General features: G+C 38.7%; 1 protein-coding gene across 2 annotated transcripts in view; it reads right to left on the bottom strand.

Moving 5' to 3' along the window:
* Nucleotides 1-17,388, bottom strand: part of AMMECR1 (AMMECR nuclear protein 1) — a 95,969-nt gene that overhangs the window by 11,200 nt on the left and 67,381 nt on the right. For both annotated transcript variants that reach the window (XM_054289740.1, XM_054289741.1), the window contains one exon: nt 3,575-3,689. In XM_054289740.1, the coding sequence (XP_054145715.1) occupies nt 3,575-3,689 (115 nt within the window). The remainder of the gene's footprint in view (nt 1-3,574; nt 3,690-17,388) is intronic.

Raw genomic sequence — 17,388 nt, 5'->3', positions numbered from 1 at the left:
GTAACAAAGAGCCTGTTACAGAGAATCCACATGGAATGCTCCAGAGCTGGAGCAGTGCAACACCCCCTTGGTGACAGGAACAAGCATCTGCCTGTTCCTTTTGCCCACTCCCTTTCTGTGTTCTGCACCCCAGGCCTCCTGCACAGCCCGTGCCCACGTGCCAGTGGCACTGTGACACCCTGCTCTGGGTTAGGGATAGCCTTTCTTTTGCCAGCTCAGTCTCTGCACCAAACTAGAAAAAAGCTTTTTTCCTTTTTTTCCAACAAAAAAAGCTGACCTAGAACTTGCACAGTATTCCTTGTGATACCACAGAACAGTAACTTTCCCCTTTATTTACCTGACTAATACTATGGAAATAGCAGTACACAAATGTTTTGGAAATGCAAACCTTCAGATTAAGTGACTATTGCTACTTTCTTGAAGCTGATCCCACTTGGCATTAGCTCAACTCCACAGCTTTTTAGCCCCACATTTGCAGTAAATATGCTGGCTTCTTTCTGACCATCTTTAGTAGCATCTAAATACTATGTTCTGATTTAACAACAGGGGAAAAAGACTCCTCAGGAGCTTTGTTCTCTACTTCATGTCAAGCATAATCATTCATTCACATACATGGAATCACTGAATATTGTCCAAAGAGAATAACATACTGATATCCAGACTTTCTTCTCAGTTCTACAGAACAGAAGCTGAGAGCCACTGGTGTTGCTGCACTTGCAGGCAGGAAAGAACTTCCACAACTCTTGAATATACCCACTTTGTCAACAATGAAAAGCTGCCTTTCAGGCAACATTATTGGCTACAGCTATTTAAGTTAATATTTAAACCAGTGCACACAGGTTAAAGGCCTTTTGTATCAAGACAGCATGTACAATTCTGCAGATTTTACTTGACTGAAGAACAGCAACGTTGGGGCCAAGAGCTCTCTCAAGGTATTTTAAGGAAGAGCTACTGCTCTAGTCTAGCAAAAAAGTTCTTTGTTATAATTACATACAATTGCAATGCTTTAGGATCTCCTAATAAAAAATGAGGAGAGGATCAGAATCAGCAGTTCTGAATTAGTTCATGTAGGGAAGGAATGACTGCTGTCAATAGCACATGTTTAAAAATAAATGGTGTTTATGACTTGTCTTGTAACTAGTCCTTTGCTGTCTCATCTTTAATAAAAGAGCAGTAGTATCACCAAAAACCCCCACATCTTTGAGTTTTTCCTGCTGTCCATTTCTCTGAGGTGGAAAGGCTGTGCAACTGTGCAGCTCCATCCCAGCAGCACCTGGGCCACACTGGTCTGTCATGGGCTCTGAGAAGCAGAACTGGAGATGCAGCTCTTACACTCCCAGTGTTCCTTTCCAAGCCCTACATCTGCTCAGCACTGCAACTCAGACAAAGTCACAGGTATGCAAGAATGCTAAGTTGTATTTCAGGAAGCATCCTTGTGAACATGGCATTGAAGTGGTCCTTTAAAGATGTGTACTTTCCTCTAATTACTTTTATAAAAGATGAAAATGCAGTCATATGAGAAGTCATGTGGGAACTAACAGCAGTGAACTCACACAGATCTCTGTGTGAATCTCTGTTTACTTGATGGAAGTTTCTGCCACTAAAGGGTTTCACATTGCTTTTTACAGCTGAAATATTCATTTATTTTGTTTGGGAAGGTAATTTTTTAATGTGAGAAAACATCCATCACTCTGCTTCAGCACAGAGAAGACACTCCTGAGCTGTCTCAGACAGCTTCACTCCTGACTTCAGATGACATTGTCTCCAAGTCTCTCCAAGCACTGACTTGTCTGAATTGGTAATTTTGAAATATTGTGACCTGTGTCAGCAAATTGCTGACCTGTCTCCCACAAGATCATCAGTAGCACACCTACAAAAGCAGGGACTCCTACCTAGGCTGATGTTTTTCAGGATGATCCCAGCATGACAGATGACAGATGCAGACCCTTTACATCATACTCTAGACATCCTGAAATGTCCTTTTGCCATTAATATTGCGTAACTGCAGCTCTCTTAAAAGACACATGGGTGACATAAGCTATCCCACTGCCAGGCACACACAGTGATGAATCACTCTTTTAAGGACTAACAACCACAAATTTTATAATCTCATATTTATATGTCACCCTCCTCCTCTGGATCCTTTTGTATGGAAACCAAGTTTGGGACCATTTCTTACAATTGTAGGAATTTATGAAGGGTTTTAACAACTCATCACTAGAAAACCTTAAATGAAATAGGAGAGAGCAACTAAGCAACACAAAGCCTTTTATATTTTTGACCCCTGCATTCTTCCCTTGTAAGTCAGGGGTTTCCAATAAGAACAACTGTAAGAATCCATAAGATCAATCAGAATTCAGAAACACTAGAGTTCAGCACTATGCTTACTTACACTGTTGTTAAAGTCCCACAAGTTCTGCAGAAAAATATAGAAAGTGCATAGAAAGTAAAAGCCTCTTTTTTTCCTATTAGTTATGAATCAGCAGTTGCCCAAGGAACAAAGGTAAAACCAGTCTTTCCAAGGGAAAGTGGATTTTTGAATTCGGGCTTTGCTTTCAGCTTTTCTCTAAGGAAAAGCTCTTGAATGTACATTTTTTATCTCTAAATACAACAGAAAGTCTCTTTTCTCCTAAGAAGTTCTAAATATTTAGTCAGGATAAGTTATTATTAAAGGCAAATACTGTAGCTTTTGTGGTGTCTCTGGCATTATAATGTCTGCAATTCTATGACAATTTCAAAATTTTTTATATGTCCACTCAAAAACAGATTCAAAGAGAAATGAGGAATGCAACATGATGACCGAGATGAGCAGTTCATCTTAAGTCAAGTACCTTGTTTTCTGCAAGCATCTAATGCTAAATAATTTGGGTAAAGAACATTACAGACTAACACTTCCATCAGCATACACTGTCATACACACGTCAGCATGTGCTTTTCAATCTCTTTAAGGCTGCTGTTCCAAGAGGATGCATGCAGGTTTCCTAGAACCTGGCAATTAGAGCAGATTCAGCTCCATGCGTAAGCAGCATGAGAGCAGTGATTTCTGTGGCCTCACTGCACAAAGGCCTTGGGAGGGCTGTGCAGGACACTCACTCTGCAAGTAAATCAAGTTTGGGGGAAGATGAAGGTCTCTACAAGCTAAATGAAGCAGCTTGTTCTGGGACTGCAATTTTGTGAATTTTGTTTCTGGAAGTACACATCAGACTGTTAACTTCCATACTGGAATAGCCCTTTCCAGAGCCAAGGGACTGATCTACCAGGTAGATGCTGCAAATGAGACCTCAGGACAGCCTTGCTCAGACAACACCTTCCTTGATGGAGTCTTAGACATCAAGACTCCCATGCAGACCACTCTGAGCGTCTTTGTGGGCAAAAACACAACTTTATTCCATTTGCATGGCTCAGACTCTTGAGGTGACAACAGTTTTATCAAAAAGTGTCTTTTGAATCTATGCACATACCCATGTGTACAGAGTACAAACAGTGACAGCTTCACTAATATATGCAGATCATTTGAACAGTGTTACTTCAGCTACAGATGTTCATTTTCATGAAAGATATCTGATGTTCTTACCTCCCAATCCATGTAGTCACACACATCTTCAAAGTTAGTGAGTAGAGACACTGAGCAGAAAAGCCGTGGCAGCTCATCCCTCGTCATTGGGGGGAAACGACTATCTTTAAGGGCACTGTTGAAGACAAAACAGAATTTCAAAGGATTTTTTTTTTTTACATTTCAAGGATCTAATCTGAAGAGTATAAAGGAGAAAAAAAAATCCTGATGAAATGGTGACCAGTTTGATTACCCAGTCACCAGTGTAACATACTCTCTGATCAACATTTCCAGCTTTTTCCTTAGACATTTGTTTTGGTTCTTGGCTGGCCAATCAGATGATGTTCTGAGGGTCATTCCTTCCTGAACTGGCTTTGCTACTGTGACAATCTTATTATTACAGCAGTAGAAAGCTTTTAAAAAAAGTTACAAAAGCAGTACCTCCTCCACTTGCAACTTGTAAATCCCTTTCAAAAAGGATTAAACTTCTCAACACAAAGTGACGGGGGCAAGTTCTATAGCCTGCAGTGATCAAACACTTAATACCGTAATGAAACTGTAGAACTTAGTTATTCAGTGAAAAAAAAATTCCAAACAAGCAGAATATTTTCTAAAAAAGACGACTAACATTCATGCTTACTAGCAAAGGTGAATATAAAAAGGTGAAAACATCCAAGGGCTCTACAGACCTGTAAACCTACAGGACTTGAAGTTCTGCAAAGCAGATGTCATGATTAGTCACAGGGAAGCTTGCAAACAGCTAATCCATGGATGACATACCATTCTACAGACAGACAGACCTACTGGGGTAAAACCCACACTGAGGGAGCTACCTGTGCACAGGCCAGCAAGCCTGCAAACACACAGCAAGCAACACATGAGTAAGAACACTTGTAAAACCTACCTGCATAAGTTTGGTTAAGAACCAGTTAAATTGGCAAAGGGAGGTTACTGTGAGGATGGCATCTCAATCTTTTATTCTCTTAAGCTTTGAAATATGATGTGAATACAAACATGCCCATCTCCTGCAAAAACAGCGATCTGCTAACTGAGCTTTTGGAGGAGTAAAGAGAATTTAAGAGACTTACTGAAATACTACCGAGCTCTTCACCTGTCTCATTGTTTCATCTAACAATTAGATTGCTCTTAATCGTTTTCCTTGGCCTGGCGCCAGTGGCTGCCCCTTACCTGATGTAATCACAGCCATGGCCAAGGTGCTAGAATAATGGCCACAGGCTTTGCACCAGAATTCACCGTTTTTTATAAAGAGCAACAGAACTTCATTGCATCAGACCACGTAGGGACACGCGAGAAAAAAACCACAACGTGTAAAGTTTAACTAAAGGAAATCATCATATGCATAATCAGAAATGGTTTCCCATCAAGAACTAATACCATAAACAGAGTTAAAGAGAGAACCTACATTATTCTGTGGTGGGGGGTGAAAGTAATTTTTTTATTGCAGATATTATGAAATACAACATAGTATTGAAATTCAGGACTCCAAAGTCCTTTTCTACACAGACCTGTGAGGAACTGGGAACATTAAAGAGATTTAAAGCAAAAAGCCTATGATATATAACTAATGACTTCCACTGAAGATGTATCAAAAGCAGGTAATGCTGATGGGATTTTCCAGGCCAGCTTTGAAACTGCTGGAACCAGGCAGAGTTACCATCCTCTGCTCTCTGGTGTTCAGAGCAACATCAGAAATAACTCCTATAGCCACAGCATACCAACAACATCCCAAAATATCAATAACCTAATTCAGCTTTCCAATCCCCCCACATGGTGGTGAAAATAAATAAACATACATACATGAAAGGGGGAGCACTCAGAACACAGGGACAGCTCAAACCAAAAGTCCATCTAGCTTTAAGTCTATCTAGTATTAAGTCCTTACCAAGAGCAGCTGGCAAAATGAGTGAGTACAAGAACATGGTCACAGCAAATGTCCAGGGGTACCTTCCTAGAACACTCTCTAGGAATCCAGTTATTTATAGCTTAGGTATTTTGAGTCAGAGATGGGATCACTGTACTTTAAAGCTCTACTGAATTTCATTTTGTAAGTTCATGTATACACACTTATAACATTTTACTCCCCATTTTAATAAAAATTTATTATTGGAACCCCATATCCTCTTCAAATACATTGCTACTACAGGTTTGCTTATTTGCAGATGGCTCATTTCCCTGAGGTCTCCTGTCATATAACCAATCTATGTGAACACTCTAGTGAGAAGCACTGAGACAGACAAGCATTATTTCATCAACAAACAACAAATTCAGTTATCCTCACAAACAATTGTAGGCACAGATACTGTTAATATTACTTTACATCTGTTTCTTGAAATTTATGCAACCACCTTACCAAGCAAAACATTTTCCCTAATGCAAGAATTTAAAACCTTCAAAAGATTTTTTTTCTTTTTTGCACAACTTGGTACTAGGAGTTTGTCTTTGAATTCCAACTCCTATAGCTGCCAAAATCTACTGTAAATTTCAACTTTTTGAGGCAAAGGTTGTCTGTGTGCTGTGGATGTAAGCCTGATCCCCACAAAGGTAGCAGCAGAAGTCTCCAGCAAATTCCCACTCACTGAAGATCTGCTGCACTGGCATTGCTAGATGATAAACCATCTGTAATTTAACATTCTTCAAGTTGTGCAGAAACAAACCCCATCCCATGCTCGTGTAAGCCATGTCTCACAGAACCACAGAATATCCTAAACTGGAAGGGGCACATCAGGATCATCAGCTCCTGGCCCTGTGCAGGACACTCCAGCTCAGCTACCCCACCTAAATGGTGAGCTAATAATTTGAAACAATGACATATATAAACACTGATAAAAAGCTGAGATATGAAACTTTCAAGTGAACAGTGGGAGCAGGAAGGCTCACAAAGGTGAAAAAGCCTCAGGCACACAGAGGCAGCCAAGTGGTTCAGTTCCAGAGAAAGCAGTGCCATGCAGTGCCCAGCTCAGCTGCCTTGCTCCCTTCTTCAGCAATGACACTGGCACAAATACCCTGTCTTCATGTAACCACCTCACAAGAACTAAAATATTGCTATCAAATGATGGAGCCATTTCAATTATAACTAACTCCTGCTGAACTGCCAGGTGCTATTCCATCTGTACAGCATGCTGGAAAATTTCTCCTCAACACCTCCACAGCTACAGACACTGGTGCACAGATCCTGCCTCAAAACTCCTGCTGCTGGAGGTAAGTGAGGCAGAGTAAGACCAGAGATTTGAGTAACAGCCTCTGACACCACTGTGACTACTCTACAAAGATATTGCTGTGATTTTAATCCTCCTTGGCTTCTCTTCAGACCCTTTCCAGCTTTCAAAACAGCTTTGCCTCTGTTGTTTCATAAGTAAAACATAAATTTACCTGGAGAAACTTGTGTTGACAATCAGGAACTGGAATAAAAGCTACTGAAGGGAAATGCCAACAAGAAAGCATATACTGATTAGCTACACATGAAATACTGTCTCCTAACAAAATTTATGAAACAAAAATTTTACCAGGTGCCAGCTTTAGAAGAACTATCTTAAAACTTTGCAACCTTTTCCTAATGAGTTTGGACATCACATACTACTAAAAAACCAGGACCTGTTTTATCATGCTCTATATCACAGTTAGAATACCAGTCATCTTCTCAAGCATTCTATTATTGCTACCATGGTCCAAACTCTACAGTAAGTTCCAGATACCTTTGCAAAGCCTAAAAGCACACTAGCTTAGTAAAACCTCTTCACAGATGAACTGCTTTCATTTTTGCATTTCCCAATGCCTGGCTAGCAGGAGACATATGGCATTAGACATGATTCTCTTCAGAACTCAGCCACAGTCCTTGAGTTTAAACTTCATCTCTGTGGGTAGTGAAGAAATCACCACCTATGACTGTTCTGATGGGGCCAGTGGAAGAAGTGGATGGTGCCCAGTGGTTCCTCAAGGGCAGCTTTCACTTTATACAAGTCTCAGCTGTCAATAGTTGACAGACTGGCATCACTCTCAGAAGTGTCAGCAGACGTCAATGCAGTCAGCAAGGAAAAAAATCCTTGCATGAGCTTTTACTTTTGCCATTCCTGTTTGGGCACTAAAGAGAAACAGTTTCTACAGGCAGCAGTTTAGCCCTTACCATCCAACTCAGCCACTACACAAACATCAATGGATGGAAATTCAGACCTGGGCCTCACCTGCCATGTCACTGCACTTGCCATGTGCCTGTTGGTAACCAACTCCCAGCAAGCACAAAACAAGACAAGGCAATGCCTGCTTTCCTCAAAAGCTTGTCACTGGTCTGAACTCAGAATAAAAAAAGTCACCATGTAACTGTGGGTCATCAACATTCTTATCTGGCACAGGAGAATTTGTATGTGTCTGTACATTTATAGCCTTAGAATTCTTCTGTTAGAAAAATGAACGAAATCTGGCATGTTAAATACCACATTTAAAAAATATTTACTCCACAATTTTTATGTTAAACTTAGAATTAAGGAAGGGTAATTGGAAATAGTCAGCAAAAGAAGTTGGAAAAATTAGGTGGCATTCAAAACTACTTTTAAAGAAAAAGCCCAATAATTGTAAAAGCATTTCCTAGACCATCTGTTCTTTATTCCTTCATGCCCAGAAATAGATTACATATATTGCTGCTGACTAAATGGAAGTACATAGTACTGAAAAGAGGTAGTGCCAAGCAAGGGGAATTCTAGCTGGCCAATAAAAGGGCATTCATTTTTCCACACAGAGTCTGCTCCATGTAAAAAGTCAGAATTGAATCCTGTTCAAGGAAAACTATTTTTAGATACCAGATGCATGCACGCATATGCATGGCCTTTCTAGTTAAATATTTATGCAGCCCTGGATGTCCTAAGATCAAGTAATTGCCAGTTAGGAAAAAAGCCAAAACAAAGTGTTACTCAACTATCAGTTTTTCTTCAGCTGAGGCGTACTATACAAATCTCAGCTTTTCTTCAAATGAAGTTTATTTGGCTATAGGGAATGTTTATCAGTAATTTCATTTTCCAAGGACCACTCGTCTTTGTATATGGGATACAGGAAAGCTTGCAAACACTTCAAAGACACTGAAAGTATAAAAAGAAAAGGGAATTGTTTGAAGTATGAGTTGCTGTGACAAACAGCATGATGATTTGGAAAAAAATATATTCCTTACATATTTATGTTCCTTAAGACTACATCTTGTTTTCTATAAAATATCACTACAGAAGCTCTTAGAACAACCTGAAATGATAGTATGTGCAGGTGAACCAAAACGAAATACATTGTGTTCTCCATCCATAACTTCTGTAGGCTATAAAAATGCCTTAAAAAGAAAAGTCAGCTTCAGTCTTTGAGAACCTAGGGCTCTTACATGTGATATGGCAGATGGGTAACAAACAGTAGAACACAAATTAGAGAAATAAGTAGCAGTGGAGTTTAATTACTCTGTTAAGAAATGCCTCAAAATCCTTGTGATTGAATTAAAAAGATCCTTTAAAGAAGTCTGATAGCATATAAGCATCAAGAATAGTAAAAAAGGATTTTGATGCAGATGAATGGTGGCATTAAATGAATTAAATTCCTAGTGTTTTACTCATTGTTATTCAACAACAAACATTAACAGTGAAATTTCCCATTAAAGCTCTTTTTTGGGGATAGTCACATCTACAGACTTATACTGGACAGAGTTTAGATAAAGCTGGAAACAGTTCTGTACATTGCTGGAAATGACTTCAAAGGTTTAAACATGACACGGGAGGAGGAGATGCAAAGGAAGCTGTCAAACACTGGGCATGATGTAAGCAATACTCACTTTTATAGGAAGTGTGAATGAGGCAGAGACATTAAGTAACTCATGCAATTTAGGAGGCTTACACTGAGTCAGCGACAGAATTGAGAACAGAAACCAAGATCTCTGATTCCTAAAAATCTACTTTTTATGACAGCCTCTCTTTCAGTCTGCTCAGCCTATCCTGTATAAATGTAGCTCCCAAAAGCCTAATCAAACAGAACTGATAAATTTAATCCAATTTAAATAGAAATTTAATAGAAAAATTAATTTTCTATTACTTTTTTAGTTCACTCTATAGTAATAATTTTTTTCTTAACCAGTTTCTGATATTGAACACAGTTAAACTAAACCACAACTTTATGGCATCTAAACAATTCTTCAAATATCATCAGCACACATATGAAAAGTAGGCTAAAGATCTTATTTTACAAATTATTACTCTCTTCTGATAAACAGTACCTTGGCACTACTTTCAGATGGTAGGGAAGAGACTTAAATCCTACCAGCTCTTTATTTAGCTCAATAAAGGTAACCCTGAGAGACTTTGCAATTTTTTTCACTGAGCCAACTAAGCTTAGTAGAATTACATTTGAAGATGTATTTAACAAAGAAATGGCCCTTTGTCAATGAATTCAGCCCAAAGGGCTGAGATATTGTACTTCAATTAGTTCAAAACCTCCTTAAATTAATGAGTGGCAAACTCACTGGGTTTTAGGGAACAGTAAAGAAAAGACAACAGCAAGAGACACTTGGTGCCAGGGTTTCAGAACAAAAAAAAAGACAGTATTTATTGTTCCACTGCTGGGTTACTGAGCAGTGAACTTAGTTCAGATTTCTACTTCTTCATTGAGTAACTTCAAGAGGAAGAAATTAAGGAACACTTAAGCAGACCACCAGTATTTTCCTAATGAAAATCAGCTCTCAGCTTGGTTTGGCAGAGACCAGAGAAAACTAACAGCTTCCAAGTCACGACATGCAATTAATTTTTAAGCCAGAAAAGCAGGGCAGTGTGCGCTCTACTGCAGAAAGTAGAAATTATTATGGATACAATCCTCCTAGCTGTCAGCATAAGCCACCAGACAGCCCAACAAAACCCACAGGTCACCCTACTACTCACTTTTATTTATGACCAGCAGAATTTTGCCAATTTAAATGGAGATTTCAAGGAGTAATTTAAACACAACATCAAATCACTTGAATGCAAGCAAAAAGCATTTATTTATATTGTTGCTCTTTTTTTGGGTCAGGCTGGAAAAATTTCCAGGAAACAAAACAACTGTGAATGACGTGTTTTTCCTGAAGCCTCCCTTACATTTGGGAGACAGAATGGGAAAGAACAACATTTATATTTCCTGCACATTATGCTGCTAAGTGGTAGTCAGAGGATAAAAAAAGAAATACACACTTGTTGTGTGGCACAGAGGTACATCTCTGAAGTTCTCAGCTGATTTTATCAGAACAGTGCAGCAGGTAACAGCAACAGCATTCCAGATGGGACAAATAAAATACTGATCTGGCATTCTGGCTCTTGAATCAATTGATTTATTTTTTTACTCCACAGAAGTGAAGTATGCCAGAAGGACTCTCTTTTCCCAATCTGTCTGGAATCAGACATGTAACTTAAGAGGAAGAAGGAAAAACCTGCTCTCTATTTTAGAGAGTTATTTTAGCTTTGAAAAAATACCATTCCTTTTAAGAGAAATCAGAGCATGTATATAAATTAAGCATTTAGAAAAGCTCATCAGAAAAGGCAACCTATGTTAGCTACATAAGACAATTAGGTCTCTATTTCAGACAGCCAGCAGCTCCAAAAATTAGCTGTCTATACATTCTCCTTATTTAATGGCTTCAAGAGTATTTTTATGTACACAGATGTATTGTGGAAACCATACCCACAATTAAAAATCAAACCATACTGGTATTGCTGGTAAGCTTCTGGGCCCTTGTTTTTCCATAAAAAAGTCCACCAGCTGTATAAATCAAAAAAAGCTTTTAAAGAATATTTCTAGGCGTACTTAAAATTTCCAGACAAATCCTTATTTGATTTCTTATTCTGGCTACACAGTATAGATCCAGTCCTGAGCAAACAGAGGGACTGACAAGGTGTGAGATGCTGCTCAAGGACTCTGCAGTCACTGTGAGTACCTGATAGGACACAGAGCTCATGTGCCCCTGCCCAGTGACCATGGGCTGAAACTCCTGGGGGTTTCACTGCTGCTGGCTCTTCAGCTGGGTCTGTCAGCCTTGGTACATAGCAGATGAAAACTCCAACTCCTCACTGACTCACCATTACAAAATTTCTTTTAAGAAAAGCAAGCTTACAAGCATGAAGCTCTAAAAACCAACACTCCCATAAATTCAGGGCTTTTTAGTAGAATGAAACAAATACGTGTTTTTCTACTGCTCTGATAACTATCCACAGAAATATTCTATCATGCTGGATTTTTCCAAACAAACCCAGTCCATCATTATGCCATGAAGATGTTACACTGTGTGGACATGATGCCTGAAATTAATTTCTCCTTCTTTCTGACATAAAGTATCAGGGAAACAACAAAGGCTTGTATGGATAGGTTCTTAAAGTTTAGGAGAATTCTGTGTAGGTGCTGCTATGGACTTCAAGTGGAAAAGCATGATCACTACAGTCAGAGCACTTGCAACCTGCTCCCATCAAAAGGTTCAGTTAAAATTAAGATCCACAAAGTGATATTGTAGGTTCCTGATTACATTCATAAGAGTCAAGTTTCTGTGGCTTTAACTTCCTGTTTCCTGAAACCAGAAATCTTACACTACAGTGCTTCTGTGGTTCTAAAGGACTTACTGGCCTTTCAAAAGGCCAAATAAGGTAAAGACTCCATTTTTTTCTCACAGTTTTAATCCTGCAGGGCACAAGGTATCATTTTGCATTACTATACAATATACCCTATTACAACAGGAAAAAAATAAATCTTCAATTATGTTAACTTCAAGACACAGCAAAGCTTCAGTAACAGCTCAGAGCTACACCCTGACAGAGGTGTACTAAATTCAAAATCTTCCCATCACACAGGGCAGTGAGAGAGGGGCAGCTTGGAGCACACAAGAGCCCAGAGTGAGCAGTTACTGTGCACTCCCAGGTGCAGGTGGAGAGCTGCAATTGCTTGTTCCATCCAATCCATCCTGCAGGAACACCACGAGGCAGTTTGGGACATCCACCACCCCACAGCTGCCTGCGCTGCGAATTGCTCAACACAGACCCCAAACATCTCCTGACCACAAGGGAACATCAGCTCAGCAGCTCTACACAGGAGTTTCTTCATTGGGAGCAGCTTCTTTTCTGCCTTTTGCTGTATTGATAATGTATTTTCTTTTCTGCCTTTTCCTGTACTTCTGTATTGTCCCTCACCTGTCCCTGCACCATACATCCTGCTGGGATAAATGACAATGGAATTCAAAAATGTTTGACAGTTTGTGTCATAAACATTCAGGAAGCTGAAAGGTGTCAATTTCCAGAAATGTCTTCGTTTGCTACATAAAAACTAAATCCACAGCACTTGAAATGTTCTCCCAGCATAACACAGCAGGCTTGTCACAGTGATTCCAGACGCTTGTTTAAAAACTGAGCAACAAAACTGACCAGGGTTTGGTGTGTAGGCTTTTGTTTGGTGAATACATGATAACAGACTAGTCAGAAAACCTTAATTGAGCTCCAACTGGACTAAATTATAATGTCACTAAAAGGCTTTCCAGCAGATGGCAAAGTTTAGATAATGAACAAAAATGAACTGCTCAATTACACTTAGAACCACGCAGCTTGAGCAACATTAAGCACTCAAATCTCTAGGAACATAAAAAGAAATCTCTAGAATTCTTTACATCTCCAGCACATCTCTCAATATTGAACTAAGATCATTATTTTACCAAAAAACAGATACTGAAGTCAAGACAAAATCTTTGAGGCCACATAATAGCTGAGTTCAACTCTCATTTAAGCAATTCACAAAATATTGCTCTCCCTCTAAAGCTGCATTCAAGCCACAATTTTATAAAAGAACAAATTAATGAGGTATTTTTAATTTATTATGAACTTTGAAAAGACCTCATCTTATGTACATACAGAAAAACATTTCTAAATGTGTCAGCAATGTAGTTATATATAAATACAGGAAGATAATGTAAACATTTACATCTTCAAATTCCTGCAGCTTGTAAAAAAAAAGGGTCTTTTTAAATTATGCTGCTGAGATTCTAGAACAAAAGAGTACTTCATTCTCTCAATATTTCTTCTATCACCAGAAACTCTGTATTTTTATGTAAAAATATGATGGTTGAACCTTTATTGCTCAGTTTCAGTACTGTTTGCCACAAACACTGAAACTGTTTTTCTATCAGGACTCTAAAATCACAGTGGACAAATTAAATATAAGGAAAGCAAAAGGTATGCTAGATTATGAAGTAAATCAATTCAGAAGGACAAATATTGCAGAATCACAGATTAGCTCTGGAAGTGACCTTAAAGATCATTTAATTCCAACCCCCTGTTGTGGGCAGAGACACTTTCCACCAGAGCAGGTTGCTCAATCGTATTTTCTTACATGAGGTGTTGCAGTAAATGGTTCATAGAAAAAGCTTAAGACAAGAAAACATGTTGAAATATGAAGGCATCAGTAAATATAGTCTAAGAAATAAAAAGGATCCAACCTTGAAATTCTTCAACACAGACTGAGAGTAACCCAAGGTCCACACTGCCTTACAGACTGGAATACAACCACTCAAAATACAGAACACAGGATAATATCCTGGCTTGTTTCCCAAGATGTGTTCCATCAGTATCACAACTCAACTTGGATTATGTTCAAACCAACTGGTTTTTAGCTAAACAATCTCTTACACATCCTGCAAGTACATCTGCAGAGGGATGCAGATCTGAGTGTTGTCAGTGTAGAGGATGATAAATGAGCTCATAGCATCTTACTAATTCTGTGTTTTTATAAATACAGTAAAAGATAAGCACAAGATGAGTCCCTTGTGGCACATCACATGTAACAAGACCTCAGGGAAAGAAATGGTCTCTCCTTACTTCATGAGACTTTTGGTTTCTAGGCACTTGCTCCTGCTATCATGATGCTATTCTAGAATGCAGCCATCAGAACTGCTGCATCAACAGAACTTAATTCCTGTTTAAGGCAACAAAAAAGGATTTTTTCTGTTCATTTTGTAGGTGTGCAGGTTTTTATTTCATATATAAATCTCATTATCAGATCAAGCTATGAATAGAGTATGTTTTAGATACATAAACACATTCTATATTTCTGGAAGCTTTGCATCCTGCATTTCCCTCCCTCTACCTTCCACACACAAAGAAGTTGTCTGTAAGCCATCTTCTTATTCTCCTTTTAGCAGCTCTGCCACTTCTCTCTCACTCATGAGAGTGGGTCACGATTTCATCCTTTTATTCCTTCCAGATTCCTGTCACAATTCTGTCTACTTGGGGTGGCACGTTCTGTACCACCTGCAACCTACTCAGCTTACAGAACTGCCTGGATGGGGCACTCACAAACCCCTCTTATCTAAGGTCAAGATGCCCAAGCAATAGAATGCTTGCAAGCTCAGCTAAACAGTACATTCAGTTCCAAGTCTGCCAGCTGCCACTCTGTATATGTTTTTCACTCTAAACCAGGTTTTGAGTAGCAAATAAAAACAGCTGAAGTGGAATGAAAAAGAAGTTCTGAAATAAAGGCAAAGGTCCAGGTTAGGCTACATCTGCCTGTAGCCTCAGAAACTTAACTCAAGTATTCAAGGAATGCATTTAAATCACATTTTCTTAGAGAAACTACAGACCAAATTCTTCTGCCTTGAAGGGAGTAGAGTTTTGCCATCCACCGCAGTAAAGCCTAAACCAGGAAAGGATTGTTCTGTCCATGTGTCCATTCAGCTTTTAACTACCACAACCATCTTGCATTGCCACATATGTTTAACTATGGGACTTGTACCAAGATCAGCTGAAGCCCAACTATTCAATGTTAAATGAGGATACAGTGGGGACACACAAAATATTGGTTTAGTCATAATCATACCATTAGAGGTACAATTCAACACATCTATCTAAAGTAGCTAATATTTAAATGGAAATAGATTATCACCTTTTTAAAAAGCGACTCATGAAATGTTTCATCTCCTCAATGTCAGGAATGCTTTAGTCAAACACAGACTTGTGAAATCATACGTAACAGCACTTGGAAATTCATTTTTGGGAAAAAAAAGAATATGCATTGTAGACTTCCACAAACCTGAAGAGGGTTTTCTGAGCAACAAACCAGAAAGCCACCCTTTCAGTGATTGAAAAAGCTGAGCACACAAAGAGGGGTGGCTCTGGCAAACGAGGCTGCATGCGGTGCAGAGACCTCCACAGACAAAGCACAGCTGCTGCTCTTTGCAATGAGGGATTAGCAGTCTAGGTCAAAGGAAAAAAGCCTCTCTGTAGCTAAGTGAGCAAACTGCAGAATGCATCCTCAGCACAGATGAGAAAGGGCCAGCTAACCAGCTTGCAAATCGTGCAGAAGTTTCTGGAACAGAAACAAAACCAGCATCAATTTCTTGACAGAGCATGTAAAATATTTCTGGTGAAAAGCAGTGATGCCCTGGTGTAGAACCAAGGTTACAATGACCTCCCAATTACTTTAAAATTACATTTCTCCTTTTCCTTCTTTGTGTTCACTTATATAACAAGCATTTTTTCTTCATGGCCAAACGAACACATTACATATGGGGCTTTAACAATACCTGGAAGTAACTGGCTTAGAGATAACACAAGCAGCTCTTTTAACTCTAATTCAACAAGAACTGAAGCTATTAAATACATACACATATGCACACAGAACATATTTTTTTTCCATACAGACATATCTCTTTCAACATTTCTACAATTGAGTCACATTATATTTTGGCTTTACATTGATGCTTCAGTTTAATGGGATATAAGCCAATATTTAAAGAAAATACTTGCTTAACCTTTTATTACATGCTAAATAATTTTTATTCTACATTATTCACTTTAGCAATTAAATGAAAGAAATTAAGAGTCTCCTGAAGTAAGAAATACCATTTGAATGTACCAGTGTGAATGTATTTCTAATCTGCCTTTTATTTATCAGTAAAGCACTGAGAATGTTACTCACAATTAGGCTGGTTATCTAAAGTAGCAAATTAATTGCCTGTTACAAGAAGTTTGACACCTATTTCAGTTTGTGGTATTACAGCATTCATACAATTACGTGAACTAGAAGTACCAGAAAGCTGTACTGTTAAAAAAAAAAAAACAAACCAGGAGCTTTTCTTCTTTTCCCCTGTAAAATGAGAACTAAAGGAATCCCAATGAACTGGAAAATACAGTAAAAATAAAAAGTCACCATTCCTTGCTGGTAAAAGTTTGCAATATCTGATTTAATATACAGACTTAAACCACAACTGTTAGTAATTGCCAGGATCACAAAGGGCTCTTTCACCGAAGCTGGGGTTGCAGCTTCTGACAGATGAGAAGTTCCCAGGAGCTGTACCCAGGCTCAGCAGAGCATTTCTTAACATCTGCACCACTTCCCCAAGTTCTTGTGGGAGTTATTTATATACTGTACTTCTCCAACCTGAGAGACTGCTTGCCTGACAACTGACCCTTTAATGCAAGTAATCTGCACTAAGAAATAAAGATTATAGCATTGCACTAGAACAGGGAACCTAAATTTAAGCATGTGAGCTGACACTCTGTAGCCTACGTATTATATTTACGACACAGGCACATGTCACCATTCCCCCACAGAAAATATCCTTGCCTGAAGAACTGAGTGTTACCAGTCCTACAGAAATTTGTACTGATGGCCAAAAAAAAGCTCTTCTTCACCATGATCAAAAGCTATTCTCCACATGTAAATTATAACTATATTTAGAAAAGTTTTAATTAAAAGTCTTGAAAACTCAAAGGTAGGAATCTTTGAGATTGGAAATATTTTTTGGTTATACAACAAATATTCCTAGGTAATGGTTTATTTACATACCTTCACAGCATTTG

The sequence above is a fragment of the Melozone crissalis genome, unplaced genomic scaffold (genome assembly GCF_028551555.1).
Source record: "Melozone crissalis strain CALT ecotype California unplaced genomic scaffold, PUWL_Pcris_2 ptg000068l_1, whole genome shotgun sequence".
Lineage (NCBI taxonomy): Eukaryota > Metazoa > Chordata > Aves > Passeriformes > Passerellidae > Melozone > Melozone crissalis.
The sequence above is the reverse complement of the archived record's forward strand: the minus strand, read 5'-3'. Positions and strand labels throughout refer to the sequence as shown.